Below are 22,866 nucleotides of genomic sequence, written 5' to 3'. Positions count from 1 at the left end.
CACCTGCGGACCCATCAGAGTTGTTGCAAAGATTCTTTCGCGTGCAGAGAGAGCGTGTCACACTTTCTACACGAGGCATCGGATTTAAAGTCCCCATCCTGACAAGACGTTGCTCACGTTTATCCCTACTTAGCATGTGTTTTACAGATGGGTGAGGCCGAGGGGATAGACCATATTTTGATGTCCCAGTCAACCTTTTTTTAATTATTATTTATCAATTAAGACGAATTTGTATTTTTCATACCATCTTTTTTTAAAATTATTTTACAAGGACAAACGGAAAGTGATTAGAATAAATCAAGCGTTTAAGTTCAGATATAAATTGTCCTTAATTAAAGCGAGTTAACTTTTCTTTTTATTGCAAAAATCGACCCTTGAACCAATATTTTTTACATGGCTAGAAGGATAAAAATCGCAGGTTATCTCATAGGTTTTTTTTTAATTGAAAAACGCAAAAAAAAAATATTTAACCTTGATCACTGAACCATGAAATGAGATCAAGGTCAGATGAACCCTGCCTGACGGGCATATAGCCGTTGCAACGAACACATATACCAATTATAGTTATCATATTACTCATAAGTGAGAAATTTACATGAAAAACCTCTACATTTTTTAAGCAGTCGCTGAACCATGAGACCAAAGACATTGGACATAAGACAGACGAAAACTTCGTAACATGGATCTGTTTACAAGGTATGAAGCATCTAGGTATTCTACACTCTGAAATATAAAGCTTCATACAAATGGTTTCCGCCGCCGCCGCCGTCGCCGTCGCAGGCGAGACAACAATTAATGTTCTTTATCGTTTTTTTAAATTTGGATTCGCTGAGTGAAAAACAATAAAGTAGTCGAACGTGAGAGACATGTCTCTTTCAAGGAACTGAGCCAATGGACTCCAAATTAAAATTTAGAAAGTGTTTTTGTGTCCACTGAGTTGTTAGTGACCTTGCCATTCGATTAAAAAAGGTGGTAACAATTCGTTGTTACTTGATCCTGTTAATATGTACGATGCTGTGATATTGGACCTAAAGGGGTTTTGAGAGCTCTTAAACTTTCTTTGGTCCAAAACTTATGTCACCACTAGTGACAGTCCCCAAATTGGTGAGTTATATTTAGCGTTACAAAACAGCGTAAAATAACGTATGACTTATGTGTTTGGAAACTTGTATCGTTGGATGGCTGTCTCATTGGCGTATTTCCTCATTTCTTTTTATTCATATTCCAACTAAAGAGGGCAAGAACTAGTCGGTCCTTATGTTTATGCTAATAGAACTACTAGCCTATATGTATATACTAAAATAAACATAATGTGGATCAAATTAATTGATTAAAGGATTGAATGTCGCGAAGTAGGTCTTGTCAGAATAACAAAATTTAACAAAGTCAATTCGCGTAAGAAATAAATCCTTTCATTTATATTGTGTTATTCTATAGCTTAATACAATCTGTATTATACAGAATAAATCCGACAACAAAAGAATAAAGTTTTTTTAGTGACGGAAATTTGAAATTAAATGTGAAGCTATTTTGGTCATATCACGAACTTCCGTGATCTAGGGATCACAATTCAGTCAATTCGTGCAATGCCATTAAACTTTGGTTCCCATTGTTTACTTTCACTATAGTATTTTACGAATGACGTAATTCTTGACACGGTCTTACCCTCAACTCATTTACAAAGGTATTATATATCATTTTCTACATACTCAATACTTGTCTTAAAGATATTGTTATTACGTGTAAAATAAAACATAGGAAAGTTTCTTTCCCATGAGAATCTATAAACCCAAATCATTGTGTGGGTCCTTACAGACCGCCATGCACAAATAAAACATATAAGCATACCTAAACAAATAATCCTAACATACAGTAAAAGTTTGCCATCTGACGCGTGTTTTATTGAGAACTGCCCTGAAGATTTTGAGGTGCAAGAGAGACGACAAAGGAAACACAGAATGACAATTGCAAGCAATTGCAAATGCCAACCGAATTTTTGATTACTGCACATATATGCATGATAGATCACATTTCCGAGTTTTAATTTAGTTGAAACACATTTTTTTTTTTTAAATTTCATCTTTTTACCGTTTCCATCGCAACGTTGACCAAATTTTTAAATAATTAAATGTTCACATTTTAGGTTACAACACTATATAATGTCATTGGGTTCCAAATAAAATTAAGAAAGTTCTACCAATGTGCTTTCCCATAGGGTTTTATGCAGAACTCCAAAAATTCCAAATCGAACTCTTAACATTACAAACTGACGAAAGATGCAAAGTGATGGCAAAAGCTATGAAGGTTCATGCGAGTTAAAAAATCGGTAATAATCATCACTCAAGGAAAACAGATCATATAGTAAAAGTTTACAATTTCAGTCACGCTGATATTTGTAGATCTTATTGTGCTGAATATTTTTTAAGTTTATTGTTTCTATTATAGTTTCTGCAAAAAGGAAAAAATGGTAAAATAACCTTTCAAGGGCAATTATTCCTCTAAGAAGTTAACTGATAACTTCAACCAGAGACATATATGTATATATGTCTCTGCTTCAACCATGATGATTTATTTGTAGATCTATTTTGCTGAACATTATTACTTTTTTCCAATTTCTCTTTTATCTATTTTCATTTCTGGAAAAACATTGGTAAAAATCATCTTTCTAGGGCAATAAATCCTATAAGGGGGTCAATTGACAATTTTGTCTATTTGAATAATTTGTAGATCTTATTTTGAGGAACCTTTTTGCTATCGAAAGATTCTCTATATCTACTATAGTGTCTTCCAAAAAAAAGGTTAAATTCATCATTCAAAAGCAATAACTCCTATAAGGGGTCAAATGATGATTTCTGTCATGTTGTGACTTTTACAATTTCTCTCTATCTGTTAAAAGATTTAAAGATTATAACCAAAAGCTTGGTTCAGAAGTTTCAGAGAAGATCTTTGAAAAAGAAAACGACGATGACAATGGACACTAGGTGATGGCAATAGCTCAAGTAGCCTTATGATCATGTGAGCTAAAAACTACATTTCAGGGGCAATAACTCCAAAATGGGATATCCGATTTTTCAAAATTACATAGAAAATTCACCTTTACCTGCTGTTTTGCTGTTCTAGTTATTTGTTATTGAGATATAAGCCCAAAACCCTGAAATTTGCAAAAAATTGACATTGCAGGGCCAATAACTCTAAAGTGGATGGTAGATTTATCTGAAAATTCCATAGGAGATAGACCTTGACTTGCTTATCATGTTTATCAAATGTCAGTTTGCACTTACTGCTTCACTTTAAGATATAAGCCAAAAACTGCATTACACCCCTGTTCTATTTTAAGCAGCAGTGGCCATGTTTGTTGATGGATCAAATCCCAAGATACATTTTTTTAAACTAGATTTCCTAAGGAACATTCAGGTAAAGTTTGCTAACATTTGGCATGGTAGTTTCAGAGGAGAGGATTTTTTGTAAAGTTTATGAAGACAGATGGACAAAGACGACAGATGCCAAGTGATGCCAAAAGCATACATAGCCTTTCAGACCATGTGAGTTAATAATAAGGTTATATTTACATAATTAAAGTGAACCTGCTTACAAAATTGATATCATCTAAAACCTTCAGTACCTGAGATAAGACTATCAATGTAGACTTGAAAAAGCCAATAAAGCATGAAAAGAAGGTCAAATTAATTTGTATGGTTGCTGGTATCATATTCATAAATAATTTAGATGTAACACATCAAACAACACCAAAGATAGGAATGTAAATTGTAAGAAAATACAGTAAAGCATACAAATCAGTTGAGATATGCATACATTTAACTGGATGCTGGTCTTCTCTATGAATCATCTCCATATACATGATTATCCAAAAACTATAAAATTTGAGATGTGAAAAATCCTCATTTAATCAAGATTGTTGAAACTGGTGTCCCTCAGATGTAAGAAATAGGTCATGTTGGCCTTCTTTTTGTATTGAAAACAACTTAATTGTAAGTAGTGTAAGCATGCAAAGATCCTATTTCTTGTGGTTAATGAGGCATGGGAGCAATAGTAACACACATAGTTTCACATGGATGTGGACACCCTGTGTACTCAAATAGCTCATATCAATTTCCATGCCGTAGAAATGAAAGACAAGTGTGAAAAAAAATCAGTTTATTATCACTTTTGTTTGCTAAAAATCTGTAAAAATATTTGTATATAAAAAAAAAAATAATGTAACAAAATGTGTCACCCTGTCCAACTGTTCATTGTACATGTATGTGTTATTCAATCTAGCACTAAAAGTTGTAACAAGACAGTCAACAAACATAAAACTTGCATTGAAACCTACCCTAGTTTATGGCAATATTCCACAACCACACAAAAACAAACAAAATTTTTTTTTCTAAATTTGTTATATTTTAACCAGCCGACATTTTTATAATAAGTTTTTCTTTGCTTGAATGTAATCAATTAAATTTAATTTTATAAAAAATATGTGTTGACCTATAAATGACATTATTCTTTATTTAACATGTTTAATTGGCTTTAAAAATATGAGTTTGAGTCAAATAATGTTCACAAGTTATATATATTTCTATGATTTATTTAATAATCAATTTCTTATGTATTGATAACCAGTAGACTCTCAATAAGAAAAAAGCTAGGATTGTGATTCAAGATTTTTAAAAATTATGAAAACTTGAGCATAAATTATGCTCAAATTTTATGATTTAATAAGTAGGGTTTAAGAACAAAATATAAATGTCATTTCATTGAAAATGTAAATAAAACTTTATGAGGATAAAATAAGATAGTTTAAAGATATTTTTATTTATTTCTTATTTAAAATATGATAATGTATACATTCCTGAAAATGTTGGGATTGTTGCATTTGGTTTAATGCTGTAAATGTGACAAAAATATAAAAGGACGGATATTGATAAAAAAAAAGTATAAAATTCTCAGCATAACATGTTCATATAAAATAAAATAGCACAATGTGCTATTAGTTTAACAAGTAAACCTTAAATCAGATTAAATGTGTTTATCACTACTTGTTTCATACAATACGTTTAACTTCCATGAAATTTCAGGATCAGATTAGCCAAAAATTTAACCATTACTTTTCTTAACACCAAAAATTGCATACAGTACATTGAATTTTGTTTTAACTTTTAAAATCTCTTTGTTTTTGTTTCAAAAGTAAAAGAATAACCCTTATATCTTCCCAACTTTAAATCTTGCAATATTGTGCTGAAATCTCAGTAGAATCTGTCACAAAAAGTTATGATGGAAAAAAATGTTTCCAAATATAAGATGTGACAGTGGCAAACCATACAATCATACATCATGTACTTTTTGTAATTATAAAAATATGTAAATACCACTAAAAATTTTAAGCCCTAGTAAACAACAACATCTTTGAAACAACCTTCCATAATAAATAAATGATAAATAAATTAGATATCACAGCTATCTAAAATGCAATAGGTTTTTAGATTTCGGTCGAACATCATAATCAAGTCCTCTTATTTCTAAGGCTTTTAATTTTGCTTTGAATAATCTGTCTTTGAGTTCATGTCGTTTGACAAGTTCCTGAGTATAAAGGCTGTCATATGTTTCAGGTTCACTATATTTAGATAAAAGCTCTGAAACTCTCTGATCTCGTTGACGTAAATTTTCCTTGCCATACATATCAAATGAAACCTTTTTCTTTGGTGTATCAGGATCTTTCTTTCCTTTGGATAGGCATGAGGAAACTGGATTGTCTATTGACAAATCTGCAACTACAAAGTACATTTATATAATTTTACCAAAAATTTTGTATGTAAAATGATAACCTTTTGTTCAACTGGAACATTATACATATATGGTTTTCAAAGAATATGGATGTTTTATCTCTATTTTACATAGTATTTGTATTTACAATAGTGAACATGCATGTCATTTTGTCAGGTTTCTATTTAGGATCAACAACAGAAGGCAAGTCTTTTTAGCAAGTTTAACTTATGTTAAGAGAAATCATAGCTTTCTTTCAAAGATGCAATTTTGTAATGTCATTAAACATATGTTATTAACAATCTAGTAAACAACAAGAGACTAATCAATATACCTTATTACATACCTAAATTGTATATTGTTGAAGTGATTAGCTGTGGAGATCTGGACAGGCAATTTAAATGATAAACCAAATAGCTTAGCTATTCTTACAGCAATATAAGTACTTACAGTATAACACCTTCACTATCTCTTTTTTTAAAGACCATTTGATTAAAATGGATTAAATCAGTGAACAATGCAGTTTACCATTTTTTGTCTCATAGGAATTTGTATAACTGTTTAGCAGTGGTGGTCATCACTAATGTCAGATTTGCATCAAATCAAAAGTTTTATGAAGGAAGATGCACCTTTGAACATGGGGCATGGGATGCACCTTTTTAGACCCCAACCACCCATAATATTTATAATTCTAACACAAGAGTCCTCACCCTGTAATGTCTCGCCTGTTTAACTGACCATTGATTTTATGGTGGAAGTCTTAAAAATAAGAGTTTCACTATAAGTATCACATAAACTTAACATTTTTAAAGATCCATGACAATGAGGTCAAGGTCAGATAAATCCTATCAGAGAAACATGTTCACCTTACAGTTATTCCATACACCAAATATAGTTGACCTATTGCTTATGGTAATGGAAAAACAAACCAGAACACAAAAACTTATTATTGACTAACGAACCATGAAAATGAGGTCACGGTCAGATGAAACCTGCCAGTACCCCTTACAATCATTCCATACTCCACATTTAGTTGACCATCTGCTTATAGTATCTGAGAAACAGACCTAATCACATAACTTTAACCTTGATCACTGATCCATATAATGAGGTCAAGGTCAGGTGAACTCTGTCTGAGGGACATGTAGACATTGCAAGGAACATATATACCCTACCAAATATAATTATCCTATTACTCATAAAAAGTGAGAAATTCGCATGACAAAAACTATTATTTTTTTCAAGCAGTAGCTGAAACATGAAAATGAGGTCAAGGACAATAGATATATGACAGACAGAAACTTTAACAGGTCTTCTACCTTCTGAAATATACAGCTTTACACAAATAGTTTATGCCGCCGCCGGATACTAATCCCTATGTCATGCATACTGCAACTTTTGTCGCAGACGAGACAAAAATTATAATGAAATAAGATTTCCCAAAATGGTTAAGTGCTACTCTTAGATAAGCATCCTGCCCTTTTCAAATCCTTGTTGACACACTTTAAAGGAGTGTAGTAGGGGGTATCTAGATGTTTAGGTAGTCTATCTCTTAAGTTGTCATTAAACATGGACTTTTGAGGTATCCTTTGACATTTGTCTTCTCAAGATTTATCTTAATTTCTAGAAGCTTAATGCCTAATTAAAAAAACTTACACAAAACTTGGAAAGATGTCAAAACTCATATACTGTGGATTCATTAATATTCGTTGGATACCAATTTTCGTGGATTTCGTTGGTATAGTGGAACCACGAATTTAAATGTTCAACGAATTACAAATTTTCTAAAGGAATGTATGCAGACTTTGCCAAAACCACGAAATTAAATATCCACGAATATGCAAGTTTTTCTCAATCCACGAAAATTGGTACCCACGAAAATAAATGAATCCACAGTAGTCCTTTAAACCAGGCCACATCAAATATTGTTGACCTATTCTCTATAGCAACTGAAAAAAAACCTCATCCGGAAAACTTAACCAGGCCAATTGTTGATATATTGTATAGTTACTTAGTAGTAGACCTCATCCTGACAACTTGGACATGAAAATGAAGCCTGGGTTAGGTGACAATTACTGGCTAATAAGGTCTCATTATGAAATACAGCTTTACAAATTTTTGTCATCTTTGTAGAAACTGGGGATAAGATATTGAGGTTATTTGCAAATAGTTAATGCCACCATGATAAAGGACAGTGTGTACTTTGTTTGTATATTTATCAAAAGTCATGCATTGATAAGACTCAATCAGTTTCCTTTTTTTATTTTAACTTTCCCTTATGTACAAAGCCATGTATATAATGGTATCACGGTAAACATTCCCACAGCATGCATACAAGTATGTATTCATTGCTATTAAGAAATTAAGATGTGTAACATTCCCATCCATATTAGAATGAAATTCCACACATTTAGTTGTACATATGCTGTATCAAATTGTGCATCTATAAAGTTCAGTCTGCAAACTGGTCTAATACAATTGGCAAGCAGGGCAAAAAGGTATACAGTTTACTAAGTATAAATTGTGAAAAGAGTGTATAAATATTATGCAAATAACTTTCCCCATTTATATATTGTGTATCTATATGAATTCACTGAATTAAAAGAACACCTCTTTTGTAAACAATTTCCTAGTAAACCGTACACATTTTTTATCAATATCCTCATTAATAGCAAACACTACATATCACTACATGTACATATTAATCAGGGTTAAATATTAATTACACAATGGCACAAAGACATAAGTAAAAAGAACACATATGGTGAGATCAAATCAAGTATCAGTCATTTTTAAAATCCGACCATTTTATTCTATCTCAGAAAGAATATAAGCAATTCTAGTGTACAAAAAAAAAAGATCAAACAACAGGAGTAATATTATAATATATTTTTTTTTTAAATGTAATTCCCTTATTCTTTTTTCCAGCACTATTTGCTAGATAAACAGTAAAATTAACATATGATTTATTGATAAGATTTTACTGCTTATGGAATTCCAATAAGAGTTTTTTTAAATGCCAAGAGTTTTGACATAAATGTAGAGATAATATAAACCTCCATTTTAAAAAGAAAATGAGTTATCTCCCTTTAACAATCATTTCAAATTTGCCAGATTTTAAAAAAGACTGATGCATAACTTTTGCACATGATCATATGATAAATGACATGAAAAACAAACATTGCACATACCAAACATTTGGCCTTTATCTATATCGATTAACGCAAGGATTTAAATGTTTATATTGATTTGTGTTTGAAGCAGCATCAACTTCAATCATAAACAAAGGCTTTTCCATTTTGGTATGTAGCAAACAGACAATACATGATGCCAGACAATACATAATGACACAAATGATGATGACTTCACTGTTATGTGGGATTAATAAGGCACATTATTAAAGTTACAAATTCAAATGTGTATTAGTTATAATACATGAAAGCACTATGGGTACTTAAGCAATACAATTACACAACAATGAATACAAAATGGCTGAACACAGATAATGTGTAGAATGTTACACAAAATTAGAAATAATAATGCGTAGTAAAAGTATAAAAGGAGTAGAAATAATGCATACTAAAGTTATACAAAATGACCAGAAATAAAGCATATAATTTTCTGCCACAGCATTACATATGCAATGCAATCTGCCTATGGTAGCAACTCTTGAATCTCATTCATTGCATAATTGAAGACATCAATATTACCAGTAGTCAGAAAAAATGAAAGTTTTCTCCTCAGATTTAGTTTTATACATATTTTTCAGTTTAAATCCACATATCTAAACCAACATTTTTGGAATTGCTTATCTGAATTGATTGTATTGGAAATTGCAATATATTTTGATATTATTTGCATTTGGGAATGCCCTCCCACCATTCATTGAAAGTCCTCAATCGTCAACTGCTATTTCATCCAATACTGCATAAAGATTATGATGCAGCATTATTTTTTGTTCTTTAAAATGCAACCAATCATACGAAATTAAAAATTTGTCTCCAAATAAAATCTAGACAATGATGACAAACCCATACTATGGTACAGCTTCATTTTTGGCAGCTATATAAAGTGTATGATGATAAATGTAAGAGTAACAATAACAAAAGTGACAAACTTCTAAAACACTATATGCTGCATATAATAGTTTCGGTTCATTTCATCTTTAAAAAAAAATTCACATTTTTTCTTCTCTAGAAACAGGCTGGACTAAATATGTAAATATAAGGAAACTCGATTATCCTAGGAGTTCAGTTTTTTTATGATTGTATAAAGATTACTTTTAATAAAGCAAACAAAAAACAAATGGCACAAAAAAGCAACAAATTACAAGTTAGGTAAATATCATACAAAAGCAAAGTTATGATAGCAGAAGATATACAATGCAGTAAATTAAGCAATAAGATAGCAGATATACAAAAACAATTACTTAAGGACTGTTCATACAGGAAACCCATGGATGGTGCTCAAAAATCAGGTATAAAGGTAGTTAAAACTCAAACAATAAAAGAATAGCATCCTAATGTTCCCATATGATGCTGATATTTCAACTCCAAAAACAAGATTTTTTTTATGTTCTTTTAGTAAACTTTTTGATGAACATTCTACTATGTCCCTGGCACTGTGTTGTGCAGGGGACAAAAAAGCAAGAGAAATAATACAATTTTGCTTTAATTGTTGAGTTCCTGAGTTCCATGCCGGGGTAACCTATTATGTTAATGGGGAGTCGGTACAGTTTCACATTGTATTGTAATTTTTATGATTCTGAGATATTTTGTAAAGCAATAGTCTTGGATAAATCACAGAATAGAAAATAGATTACAGTGATCAAATTTCTGACTTTTCTGTACTTTTCAATATATATGAAATAGCTGTGACACTACATTTTGAAATAAAAACTTCAAACTTTATCATACTCATTTTAGATGGAATCAAAAAAGTTTCTTAAAAGTTTCGTAAAAATGTAGCTCCCAAATTGTCATCTTACATTTTGGGGAAAATTATGTTACATTTGTAAAATTCATATTTTCCCTCCCACCATTGGAAATTGAGAAAATAGGCAACTTCTCTGACGAAATAAATTATTAATTTTTTGTTTCATTTAAAATTTGCAATAGATTTTTCTGTACCATTTTTATGGATAACTTTGAATTATGTTCTATTCTTTTATTTTAATTTTCCTAGATTGGTTCAGTTACTTAACATAATCATCAAACTAATTTTGAAACAATGGGACATTAGATATTTATCAGACTATCATCTGCTCTGAAACTGTATCGACTCCCTTAAAATGAAACAGTCCTAAGTAAGAAATCAACATACAAAGCAACAAATAAAGCCACAGCACAAAAACTAATAGTCCTCTCTATTAAAGTCTAGTTTATCCAGTGGTGATCTGAATGGTGAATTACGTCTAATGAGATATGGGGGAACTTTGAGGAGTGGGACAATAGGGGAAAGTGGAGCAGGAGGGGCAGATTTCCTACCTGCGTCCCCTGCAGAATTCACATCTATACAACTGCCCTTTCTTTTATATTCTTTCATCAGTTGGTCTAATCTATAAAAAAATGATAACAAAACAGTATTAAAACATTTTTGGCCTTAATTTTAAACAATTTTTAATAGTTGATAAAACGAAATATATATAATCTAATTGCTTTTATATATAAACTATGTATTCATGCATGTTTCAATCAGTAAATGTTCAAATGTATTAAGTCTTGTATCAAATCAAATATTATGAACAAGACATTGCCTAAGAGAGCTAATTGCTTGTATTTTCAAAGAATAGTTCTGTTTTAAGTCCTAATATCAACTCTATCTTTTAACATCACCTACTACTATCAAAGATCAAAATTGCTTTCAACTTTAAGACAAATCTGGACACAAAACATGGGACATAACTCTGGAATGATACATGTGATAATAGTCACAATAAAACTTTAACTACATTTCATTGTTGAAAGAAACATTACTATAGTATTGATGGGTGTTTTCATAATTGCCTCATTATGTCCAAGGTCTGTGCCGAGGGACAATACAGCCTCTGAGGCCATTATTACTGACAGAGGACAAATAACGGTCAATTTGAAAACCCCCATTTCTTAAGACTTTTATTAACCAAACCGTCAATGTGTAGTAATGTTTAACCAAGCCAAATTTTTTGTGGAGAAATTGTATATATATAATAATAACAAATGCAATATCAAAAAGAAACTTTTAAAGTGATGTGATGGAATAACATGTAAATGTAAATATAGTCTTATTGTTGTCCTATTCAAAGCAATTTATGGCATACAAAATACAAGATTTCATTCTGGATTTTAAATCTCAAAATTAATTAAATTGATAGACATCATGGAATGTATTATGTAATTATTAACTTGACAACTGGGTCAATAAAGATAAGTCAAGATTTTTGGGAACTTTCGATTTCTTATGTTTCTTTTCCCCAGAAATGTATTTGAACTGATAACTAAAAATCCGTAATAGCCATGATTATTCATAATGGCCCTGTTTTTTCATAATGGCCCTGTTTATTCATAATAGCCCTGTTTATTCATAATGGCCCTGTATTAATGCCCTGTTAGTCTGTAATGGACCAGTTTTGCTTTTATTAATAAAGGGGCAGTTTGATACATAATGCACTAAACTGGTCAATAAACAGTAATAAGATCTTAGCTCAAACAAACTTGCTTATCATCCAGAATCTATTCTTTTATAATTTTGCTACAATTAAAGAGTCACAAATCTAAATTGGTTATTGCTGCAACAAAGGAAACAGAAAATGACATGAATTTCATGATAGGTAGGTTTGTTGCAAAATTATAAGGTCCTAAACATAATTTATCATCTAAGAACCCATTTTCACATTTATAGACAATTCAAAAGGCATACTTGTAAAACTATTATTGTGGCTGATGTTGAAAATCAAAAGTTAACCTGCATTTCAGTGTAGGTAGTAATGTAGTAGAGTCATAAAGTACTTCTAGAAATCCCTTTTATCCATGTGGTTGTTTTTAACAGACAAAAGAGTGGACAGATGAACAAAGAAAGAATCCAATGTACTGTAAATTCAGAAATTATTGCGATGTTTTTATTATTGCGAAAAATGCGACAGGGTTATAATCGCAATAATTTAAACTCGCATTTTGAAATTTTTTTATATGAATTAAACAGGATTTTTCTCAATATCGCAAACATTAAAATCGCATTTTAGTCTAAAATGACAAAATCGCAATAATAAATGCACGCAATAATTTCTGAATTTACAGTATGCTACCCTTGAAATTTGTGCAGGGAGTATATAAACAGCAGTGTTCACTTAACACATTAGACATGGCCACTGAATGAACATATTTCCATGGAGAATTATTATTTGACACTACAAAAGTGGAACCTAAATTAGCTATTTTCAAAAATTATCTGCATAGTTACTTTTTTAATTTTTCTTCTAACTCTATTTCTTTTCTTGTAATTTCTTTTTCTCTGCCTGAAAATAAGGAATATAAGAAATGTATTCATGGAATAACTTTGAATGTATGATTAAAAAATTACATATAACAGCCAAAACAAATTATGAAGTTGCTGATCAGCTGACATACAGTATATTCTTATTTTACCACTGGTATGGACTCAAAGCATTTGAAGGACCTCATGTTAGAATACCACATTAATACCTGTAACATAAGTTTTAACCATGAGCTTAACTTTATCACTGAACCATGAGTTGCTGGTCACACCATCCTGTTAACATATAATTTGTATAATTCATATCAAACTTTTTTAAACATGACCTTTAACCAAAAGCTTAACCAGAGCTGACAGATGAAACAGTTAAAACATTATGCAAACGCTAATAACTTATCACCAAATATTTCTATTGCTGCCAAGTGCAATTAAGTTTCAAGAAGCGTTGTGTATCGATAAAACAATAAACAAACCTTTTTAAAATTCTAAGTCCTGAATAAAACAGATACCTGTCTGCACTGAACTATATATATATATATATGAATCATAAATCAGCCCTCTTTTTTATTTTTCCTAACAGTAATTTGTCTTACTCTCAAGTTCTTTCTCTTTGGCATCTATTCTTTTTTCTCTTACACCTATATCCTCAGAACTTTTTGATGATTCTGATTCCCTACTTGATGATAGTTGTCTTTCTAATAACTGTTGTTGTCTTTGTATTCGTGGATCACGTAAAATACCTTCAATACCTGGTCTTCTATGAACCTATTGAATATAAAGAATTTAAATTCATTTTATAAATGACTGACAAAGGGATAAGCAGTTACTGTAACTATACATTGAATACAAAAAATATTTCAGAGGATAGTAACTCGTTTTTCAATATCTTTGTGATAAAATTGTTTTCAAAAGTGTATCAGTATTTTATATACAAATAGTTTATATAACATTAAGTCCATAGTTTGGACAGTTATTGATTTTTGGTGTTTAATGCCACTCTGGGCATTATTGGCTATTACATGGCAGTCAGTTTTTATTGGTGGAGGAAGCTGCAGTTGCTGAAAAAAAACATGACCTTCGACAGGAAAAGTGACAATCCAAGTCAATTAAGATTATTTTTCAAAAACCAAAATTTAAAGGGTTGCACACTGGAACACATTTGTAATGAAGGGAATAAAGTCTAACAAACCCTGTCTGAAACCTGAATAAAGTATTTTGGATTCATCATGTTCATAATTATTCATGGGATATCCATTTTCATAGATTTCATGGGTAAAGGTGAACCACATTTTTAAATGTTTAATAATAGTTATACCTCAACTCTAAGTAGTTTGGCTATAACTTCATTGAGATCACTTGAATATCTGATTGGAATTCTGTTAAACTCTCCCATACAAATCTTTTTGTTGAGTTCTGATTGGTTACTAGCAGTAAATGGAGGATGTAATGAACACAGCTCATACAACATACAACCCATCGACCATATATCAGACTTCTCGTTATATGACATGTTATTCACAAGTTCCTGTCAACAACAACAAATTATGGTGTATTATATCAATTCATGCTCAATCTAGAGTTTTATTTACAACTATAGATATTATATTTACAATTCTAACATGACGTTCTTCAAACACTTTGAGTACACACCCGTGGTAAAATATGAATATATTGTTTGGGCTGTTCCAATCGTACTCCTGCGTCATATGTTTTTTTATGAATGAGCTACCCGACGTCATAGAACGACGACGTAAGAATATAAGCATTTTACGGGAAAATACACCCTTGTGAAACCAATAATCATCACAACAAGGAAACGTAAACAAACGATGCAAAAATGTGTTATACATAAGCCTTTTTTTGTATACATATAAGACATATAAGTACAATTATCATTTAGATTCATCCAAACCTATCTAAATATGTTATTGTAAATAGTTTAAGCATGTCATTTATTCAGTTTGCTCCGGTCTTTTACGTCAATTTAATAGTGCGTTTATTTATGGGAACGGCAAATAATGCCTTCATCTAGAGCGCTTCGATCCAAAACAATTGCCGTATTTGTCCTATTAGAATCCAAATAGTTCATGGGGGCTTGAATATATCGTGATTTTACCACGGGTTGTCCCTTTATGCCGATATTTTACCCCTCGCTATCGCTCAGGGTAAAATATTTGTCATTAAGGGCCAACCCGTGGTAAAATCATGATATATTCAAGCCCCCATGAATTATTTCTTAAATATTATATTGTATCAAAATACAACAACTATTATCATGACTATGGAGTGCACATGTTCATGTTTGTCTTGTAAAGTCGTCTGCCTTTTGGTATTGTAAATTAAGAAACAATAGGCTTTGCAAAATTAAAACTTAAGCTTAAATCAAGATAGCATTATTAATATGCACATTTTCATGAAAATGCAATAATTAACCTCACATTTTTGTACATTGTTTAACAATCGCATGTACAAATGCATGCAAAAATTTCTAAACCTGTTGATAATCCCGTCAAATGACGGGCATTTTGTAACTTTATAATTCTTTGTTTTATTTTAATTGATGTTACTCAATATATTTTTACATTGATAAAATTTGTTGAAATAGGAGTTATTCTAAATGGGCTTCAATTGACATCAACTCTTTAGATTGGAACATCATTTGATTTTCAAATAGTGTAATCTGCAAAAAAAAAGGCCTTTTACTTGAAAGACATCTACATTATATAAAACATGACCTCTAAGATGGTCCAATTTCAAATGAGCCTTGATACTGAGTTTGAAGTTGCTAATTTAATAAGAGAGTGCTTATTCATTGATCACAAACTTACAGGCGACATATAATATGGCGTTCCAACATATGTTTTTGCAAAACTTGTCTCATGATGTAGCACTCTGGCAAGTCCAAAATCTCCTAACTTGACATTTTTATCAATGTCTAGAAATATATTGGCTGGTTTCAAATCACGATGTAGCACTGCTTTACCATTTTTGCGTCGATGACATTCTTGCAGCGCTAGAGTCATTTGAATGAGCATCTTCCATACAAATTGTTCTTCCATATATATCCTGAAAAAAGTTATAACATTTACTTTTCAACAATAGGTCACTGTTCATAATGTGACTGAAAGAAGCTTAAATCTTGCACTTCTTTGTCAAGTCATTTTATTAATGAATTTTGAAATATGATACATGTTCATGTTTAACAAGACAGTAAAACCTGAATTTGCTCACTTGCATGATTGATGATTACAGAATGACAAGTTGAAAATTCATGAGATCAACATTTAAATACATGTACAAAGCTTGCAAGACTGAAGAGCAAAATAATAATAACACCAACTATGAATATTACTATTAGTTCTATAACTTGCAAATGTGCGATATTGGGTTTAGGGTTTTCCACTTATATCCTTGCTGTTACTTATACAGTGGCAATGTGAATCTCTGGTGACAGATCATATACTGTAAACCAACTTATTTTTGCCTTTAGCCCATTCTAGCTCACTTCATTGCGACTTGACTTCATGATTTTCAAATTAACTTGATGTATTTAGAGAAGATCCAAGATTTACATATTCTCGGGTTTTTTTCTATTAGGGAAAGTCGCAAAAATGAGTTGGTTTACAGTATGCCACCATGGCAGATATTAGTATTTGTATTGATTTAATGCATCACAACATGTGACAGTACACTATCTATGGTGAGTTTTATGAACCATTACCATCTTAATTCTAAGCAATCCAAAATCCACTCTACTAGTTACATGTATGTACTCTTTACAATGATTCTGTTGATCTAATACAGTTGCAAGATTGTCAAAAGTAACTGTGAGCTAAACTTATCAGGAAAACTTAACATATTTTTTTTAACTCAACATTTATCAATAAACCCAGAAACTGAGTTCAAGGTAAGGCGATTCCTGTCAGATATAATGTGTAAATATAAACAGCTTACAATGATTTTATAGACAACATACATGTATAATTGACTTATAATCTACATTTACTGAAAACACCACCTATCCAGAAAAAATTCAGATCAACCATGAAAATGAGGTCAAAGTTCTCTTATACTTGTTAGACATGTACAGCATGCAAAGATGCTACATAGTCGAAATATAGTTTGACCTATTATTTACAGTAACTATGAAACTGAGCAAATCATGAAAATATAATTAAAGTTACTTTATTATGCCACTGAACTATAACAAATATCCAACTACATGTAATGTGAAGGTCAACAAACATAAAGACCAAAATCTCAAACAAATGTATATAAACATGTTTAACCCCATCACATTCTTTATGTGCCTGTCCGAAGCCTGTAGTTCAGTGGTTGTCGTTAGATCATGTCTGTCATATTTGTTTTTCATACATTGTTTTGTTATGAATTAGGCTGTTAGTTTTCTCAATTGAATTGTTTGATATTTTTCATGTCGGATCCTTTTATAGCCGACCATAGTATGGGTTTTTCTCATTGTTGAAGGCCGTACGGTTGCCTATAATTGCTTACATCCACTTTTTGTAATAACTTTGGTGGATAATTGTCTCATTTGCAATCATACCACATCTCCTTATCTTTATAAGGAGTAGATTTGATACCTTTTTTAGTTTACCCCCCTAAGACTTGTAACATATCATGGCAGGTGAGACAATTATGCATTATCTATGAAAATCAATGAAGTTGTTAACTTGTTACAAGAATTATTTAATATGCATTAATGCACAAGAAATTATAAAAAAATAAAACTGCATATCATTTTATAGTTTTCCTCGATATAAACTTAAATTCAACATGATTTTTAAATATTCAATATTTGGTTTATTTGCAATGGGGAAGGCAACTGTTAAAGATATTATATGTCAGTAAATATTGACTTACACCAATAAATAGTTTTACTTTTGTTTTACTCTAAGATACATCTGCATGTTGAAAATTAATTTATCTTGCCTATTAACATATTGCTCACATAGCTATCCATATACATAAAATAAATACTTTTTACATAATCAATTTTAACTGATTATTCTGAAACACATACCCATCTTTTCTGCATTTGGATATGAGTGTTGCCAGGTCTCCACCATCACAGAATTCCATGATTATATAAATGGTTGTGTTACTACGATCAATGATCCTATCATAGTATCTTACAATATGCTTGTGTCTTAGTTCACGTAAAAGGTTAACCTCTGACACCAACATTTGTTTTTCTGATTCTGTCATGGATCCATAGTCCATCTCTTTCCAAGCATAAATCTGTATAAACATAAATAAAATTTACTCTTCAAAATAGGAAAAAAACAATGATGTTCATTAAATGGATAATTTCTATGAAATTCAGTAGTAAAAGAATTTAACATGTTAAATACAAGCCTAAGTTTAGCCTATTATATAAAATGTCAGTGACTGGTTTTTCAAGCTAATAATTGGTCTGCATTGTCTGAAGAATATTCAGTTTAAGACTAGGCTGATATAATGCATACATTCCTGGACTTAGGGTGATATTTGCATGTTTTTACTTACCTTGCCATCTTTCTTTCGTCTAATTTTCTTGCAAGTCCCATATGATCCACATCCAATCGTTGATAATGGTTCAAAGTCATCCAGTGTACTGTAAGGCATCTTTTGGCTAAAAAAAACAAAAGAAAACTCTTTTTGCAGAATGATAATCATATTTCTTTATTGTACATCTTTCTGCTACATGGAATTATTCTATATCTATTTACAAGAAAATTAAAAATCAATTAAGGTTATCTAATTTGAAAAAAAAATTGCCTGGATATATGATAAACATTCCATGTCAGAATCCTCTGTCTATTTTCTTCCACAATCTGTTTAGTGTCTATGTACTGTAATAACTTCAATTATTTGCTTATACCATATTGACTTTTACTGTCCTTATTTTTTTGTACATTTTGCCCATCAAGGGTAATAAGTGGAAGGGTTTAGTACTCTGATGTCTGGTTAAATCTTGGACTTATACATGATTATCTGTTCAGTCTTCAAGCTTAACCACAAGTCCTATGGCCCTGGCTTGTAAAATTGCTCTCAGGCTTGTAAAATTCTTCTCTGCAAGCCAACAGAATCCAACTAAAATTTTCAAAAAATTGAGCTTCGGGCTTGTGGACTCAAAAGTTTATCGTGAAGGCTGTCTGTTGGTGCTAAGGTTTGACCAATTTTTTTTGTCAAAACGATGAGAAAAGGCAAAACAACAGACCTTTTAATACTTAAAACATTTTGTAACCGAGTTTGGAATAAAAGTATGTATTTTACAGTGTCTAAAGATTATATTTGATATTCACTCTTGACAAATTAATATATTTAGGCCTGTATAATGATCCTGATGTAAATATATTTTCTGGGACTATTTATACTAACAGTATAATAGTCCCAGATAATTTTTAATGCAATATAATTCAATATCAAATATAAAACAAAAGTTTGTTTTCTTAATGCAAATTATAATAAACTTACCTTAAAATGTCAAAAGCGAAATCAATGTAATGTCCAACTATAACATATTTGTGAAATCTGTAATAACTTTGAGACTGATTACAACATTTTATATGTTGTAATAAATCATATTGTATAGGTAATCCTACATTACACAAAATGACTGATGTATTTCCTTTATATTTCCCAAGCTGCCCTTGTCACCTGTTGGGAATCACCACTACAAATTTTTAAATTTTCATCCTTAATTTTGTGTGTTTCACAAGCTGACATTTAAATTGTGTGTTTTCCTACAGGGCAAAGCAGTTCAGTGATATTCCTTTATTTCCTGGATTTAAATAAAGTGTCACATTGTTTGGACTCCAGTGAATTAGATTACATAATTTTATCAACAAGATAATCATAGCCCTGTAGGGATTAATTTTGAGCAATTGTAATATAATTAACATCAAAGGTCAATCTACAAACAAATGTGAGACACAAATATTTACTTAAAGGTTTTATTACATTAAATGGCAAAACTGTTAATGGAGAAGAAACAAAATTCTAGTAGGGCCAAAAATAAAATAATTATATTGTTTCCAATTCTACACTGCCCATCTGTCAGGATGGGTAAGTAGGTAGGAAAATCATTAATAAAGAGTTTTATTTTATAGTTTGTATATGCTGTGTACAAGTAGTTATAATTTGTACAATTATAATTTGTATTTTACTTTGAAAAAAATGTAATTCTATCTTTAGTTTCTGTGTAATGTTTAGTTATTGTTGTTGGTCTTTTTTGTAATTTAATTTTTTTTGACTATGTCAGTTTTTGTTGGACTTGTACACAATATATTATTGCCCCCCTTGGTATGCCCTATCTCTTGTTTCAAATAGTCTTCACTACAATGTTTATGCTTATATAGTAATTTAACAAGTAATTCTACACTGCATAAGTGTTCATACACTGTATAAATAGTGTCCTATATAAATATAAGAGGCCTTTTAGACAAACTTTTGGGTTGCCCTGATTTGACCTATTATTAGTTTTACAAAAATAGGTCTACTCTATATATTTTGTGCCTTATAGATTTAATTGTACCTGACATGTATACTAAAAACGTGGATGCACATTTCATAGAGGACATTGTTTACATAGTATTGTTAAACATTATATTTTTACAGTTGCTGGTATTGATGAAGTTAGTACTCTAAAAATGCAATTCTTCTTTCATAAAACAAATACTAAGTTATGTGTGTTTTCTGCTGACATTATAATTATAAATAACAAATGTTGTCTTTTTTTCACTGTCTTGGATGTAAACTTTTCTATTTATTAATTATAAAAGTTATCTATAAACTACAGAGAGCACCCTGCCATCTTCTTCTCTTCTTTATATACAGAAAAACATCAACTGGTTAATGATTACTTTCTGGTGCATGCCTGGTTTAACAGTATTGTTAATAATTACAAATTTATTTTTCTAATTTCATATTTATCTTTCAACTTTTATACTTGTAAGTACTGTAAATTCAGAAATTATTGCGAGGTTCTAATTAATGCGAATAATGCGACTTGGTGAGTATCGCAATAATAAGAACTCGCATTCTGATAACTAAAATATAGACCTGTATGCACTTCTTTTTTTCGAAATCGCAATAATAAAACTCGCATTTTTGTCCGTTCTTGAAAAATCGCAATAATAAATGCACGCAATAATTTCTGAATTTACAGTACTATTTTTTTTTTTTTTTTTTTTTTGGGTAAAAGATAAGAAAAAAAGATATAGATTATGCATGTAGGTATTGGTAAGTGTCAAGGAGAATTTCTCTGGTGAGTTTCTCCTTGAATCACTCAGTAGTGGTGCTGCAGGCTATTGGTTCAAGTAATTTGTTCCAATCTTTTATAGTTTGGCAGAAAAAAAATTTGTAACTATCGTGAGTAACTGTCCTTGCTGCATCAAATTTGTTGTTATGTTTGTTCATGGTTAGACCTGGTCAGTGGTGTTTGCTTTGCTTTTAATTAGGATGTTAGTATATGGTATGGCAATTTTGTTGAACATTGGTGATTTTATGGAACATGTTAATCAGCTTTTAAGTCTTCTTTCTTGTAATGATGGCCAGTGAATAGTATTTAGCATGTTTGTTACACTTTCAGTATTGGTATTTAGAACATACGTATTTTGCTGCTTGTCTTTGAACTTTTTCTATGGAGTTAAAGTTCTCTGTTGTGTAAGGGTCCCAGACGATGCAGCAATATTCTAGTTTTGGCCTGAAATGGGCTTGGTATGCTCAATGTTTATGGTTATTGAGTTTATTTTGAGATTTTTTCTGATGAATGGAAGGATCTTGTTTCCTTTAGATGTTCTGAATTATAATTTATAATTATTTATAAATTCGATCAGCCTGCTTCTTCAAAATTTAAGGCTGTATTGGAGTATCAAAAATGATAGAATTCTTTTAAACTAAATAGTTAAATGTATTCTAAAATTAAATACTTATTAGAGAAAGGTCACCATCTTTGTTTTCAAGCTCTCATATTAGGTACCCATACCAGAAAAATCCCCATTTTGCGACTAGATAAGTCTGCTCAACATTGGGTATGGCTGACTTGTGGCTGGGACTATTATAATAATTATAATAATAGTCCCAGCTTGTGGTCTATAATTTTGTTTGTTAAACTTACTGCTTTACTGAATGTCTGGAATAACGATTATGGTCTTCACCTGATAAATCAACATCAAATTTAAAATCCCTAGTCATTTTTTCTTTCTTTATGTTTGATTTAAAGTCATAGTCTTCAGTACCATTCATGTTTTTTTTTCAGTGTGAAAGTTTTGAATCTATCGTTTATGTCACATTATGATTTAAGTTTGACTGTTAAAAATGTAAACATCCGTCAAACTCTGGATCAAAATAGAACTAGTGATCTTGGAACATGTTCAGACACGATTTTTCTGAAGTTAACCTTACGAAAGTAAATTAATATTTTGAGAAGTCATCATCATTAACCTTTCAGGAGAGGTGACTGTGTCAACATTTGTGGACCATTTCTCAGCTATGTTCGCAAAGATGCATTGCTGTCAGCTTCCCGTGTTTGAAGTTCCCGCAATATGTAAACGTTGTTGTGATTGGCGAAGAAGAATTTCTGTTCTCGAATTTCATTCGTTAGATATAAATATAGGGTTAAAGGTTAAG

The 22,866-nt window shown here is 30.9% G+C and overlaps 1 protein-coding gene across 2 annotated transcripts; it reads right to left on the bottom strand.

Moving 5' to 3' along the window:
- Positions 1-4,140: 4,140 nt before the first annotated feature.
- On the bottom strand, positions 4,141-22,772 carry LOC127698605 (serine/threonine-protein kinase Nek2-like). 2 transcript variants are annotated; one of them, XM_052202147.1, is made up of 9 exons: positions 22,681-22,772; positions 18,760-18,865; positions 18,275-18,492; positions 16,062-16,299; positions 14,549-14,758; positions 13,827-13,998; positions 13,201-13,255; positions 11,250-11,320; positions 4,141-5,771 (listed from the first exon to the last, which is right to left on the bottom strand). In XM_052202147.1, the coding sequence occupies exons 2-9, from the start codon at positions 18,856-18,858 to the stop codon at positions 5,458-5,460; spliced, it is 1,377 nt and encodes a 458-aa protein (XP_052058107.1). In that variant the 5' UTR covers positions 18,859-18,865; positions 22,681-22,772; the 3' UTR covers positions 4,141-5,457. The 2 variants fall into 2 exon arrangements, with proteins under 2 accessions (XP_052058107.1, XP_052058106.1); XM_052202146.1 differs by lacking the exon at positions 22,681-22,772 and adding an exon at positions 22,355-22,625.
- Between the last annotated feature and the right edge of the window lie 94 nt (positions 22,773-22,866).

This window comes from Mytilus californianus, unplaced genomic scaffold (genome assembly GCF_021869535.1).
Source record: "Mytilus californianus isolate M0D057914Y unplaced genomic scaffold, xbMytCali1.0.p SCAF_4, whole genome shotgun sequence".
In the NCBI taxonomy this organism is placed as follows: Eukaryota; Metazoa; Mollusca; class Bivalvia; order Mytilida; family Mytilidae; genus Mytilus; species Mytilus californianus.
The sequence above is the reverse complement of the archived record's forward strand: the minus strand, read 5'-3'. Positions and strand labels throughout refer to the sequence as shown.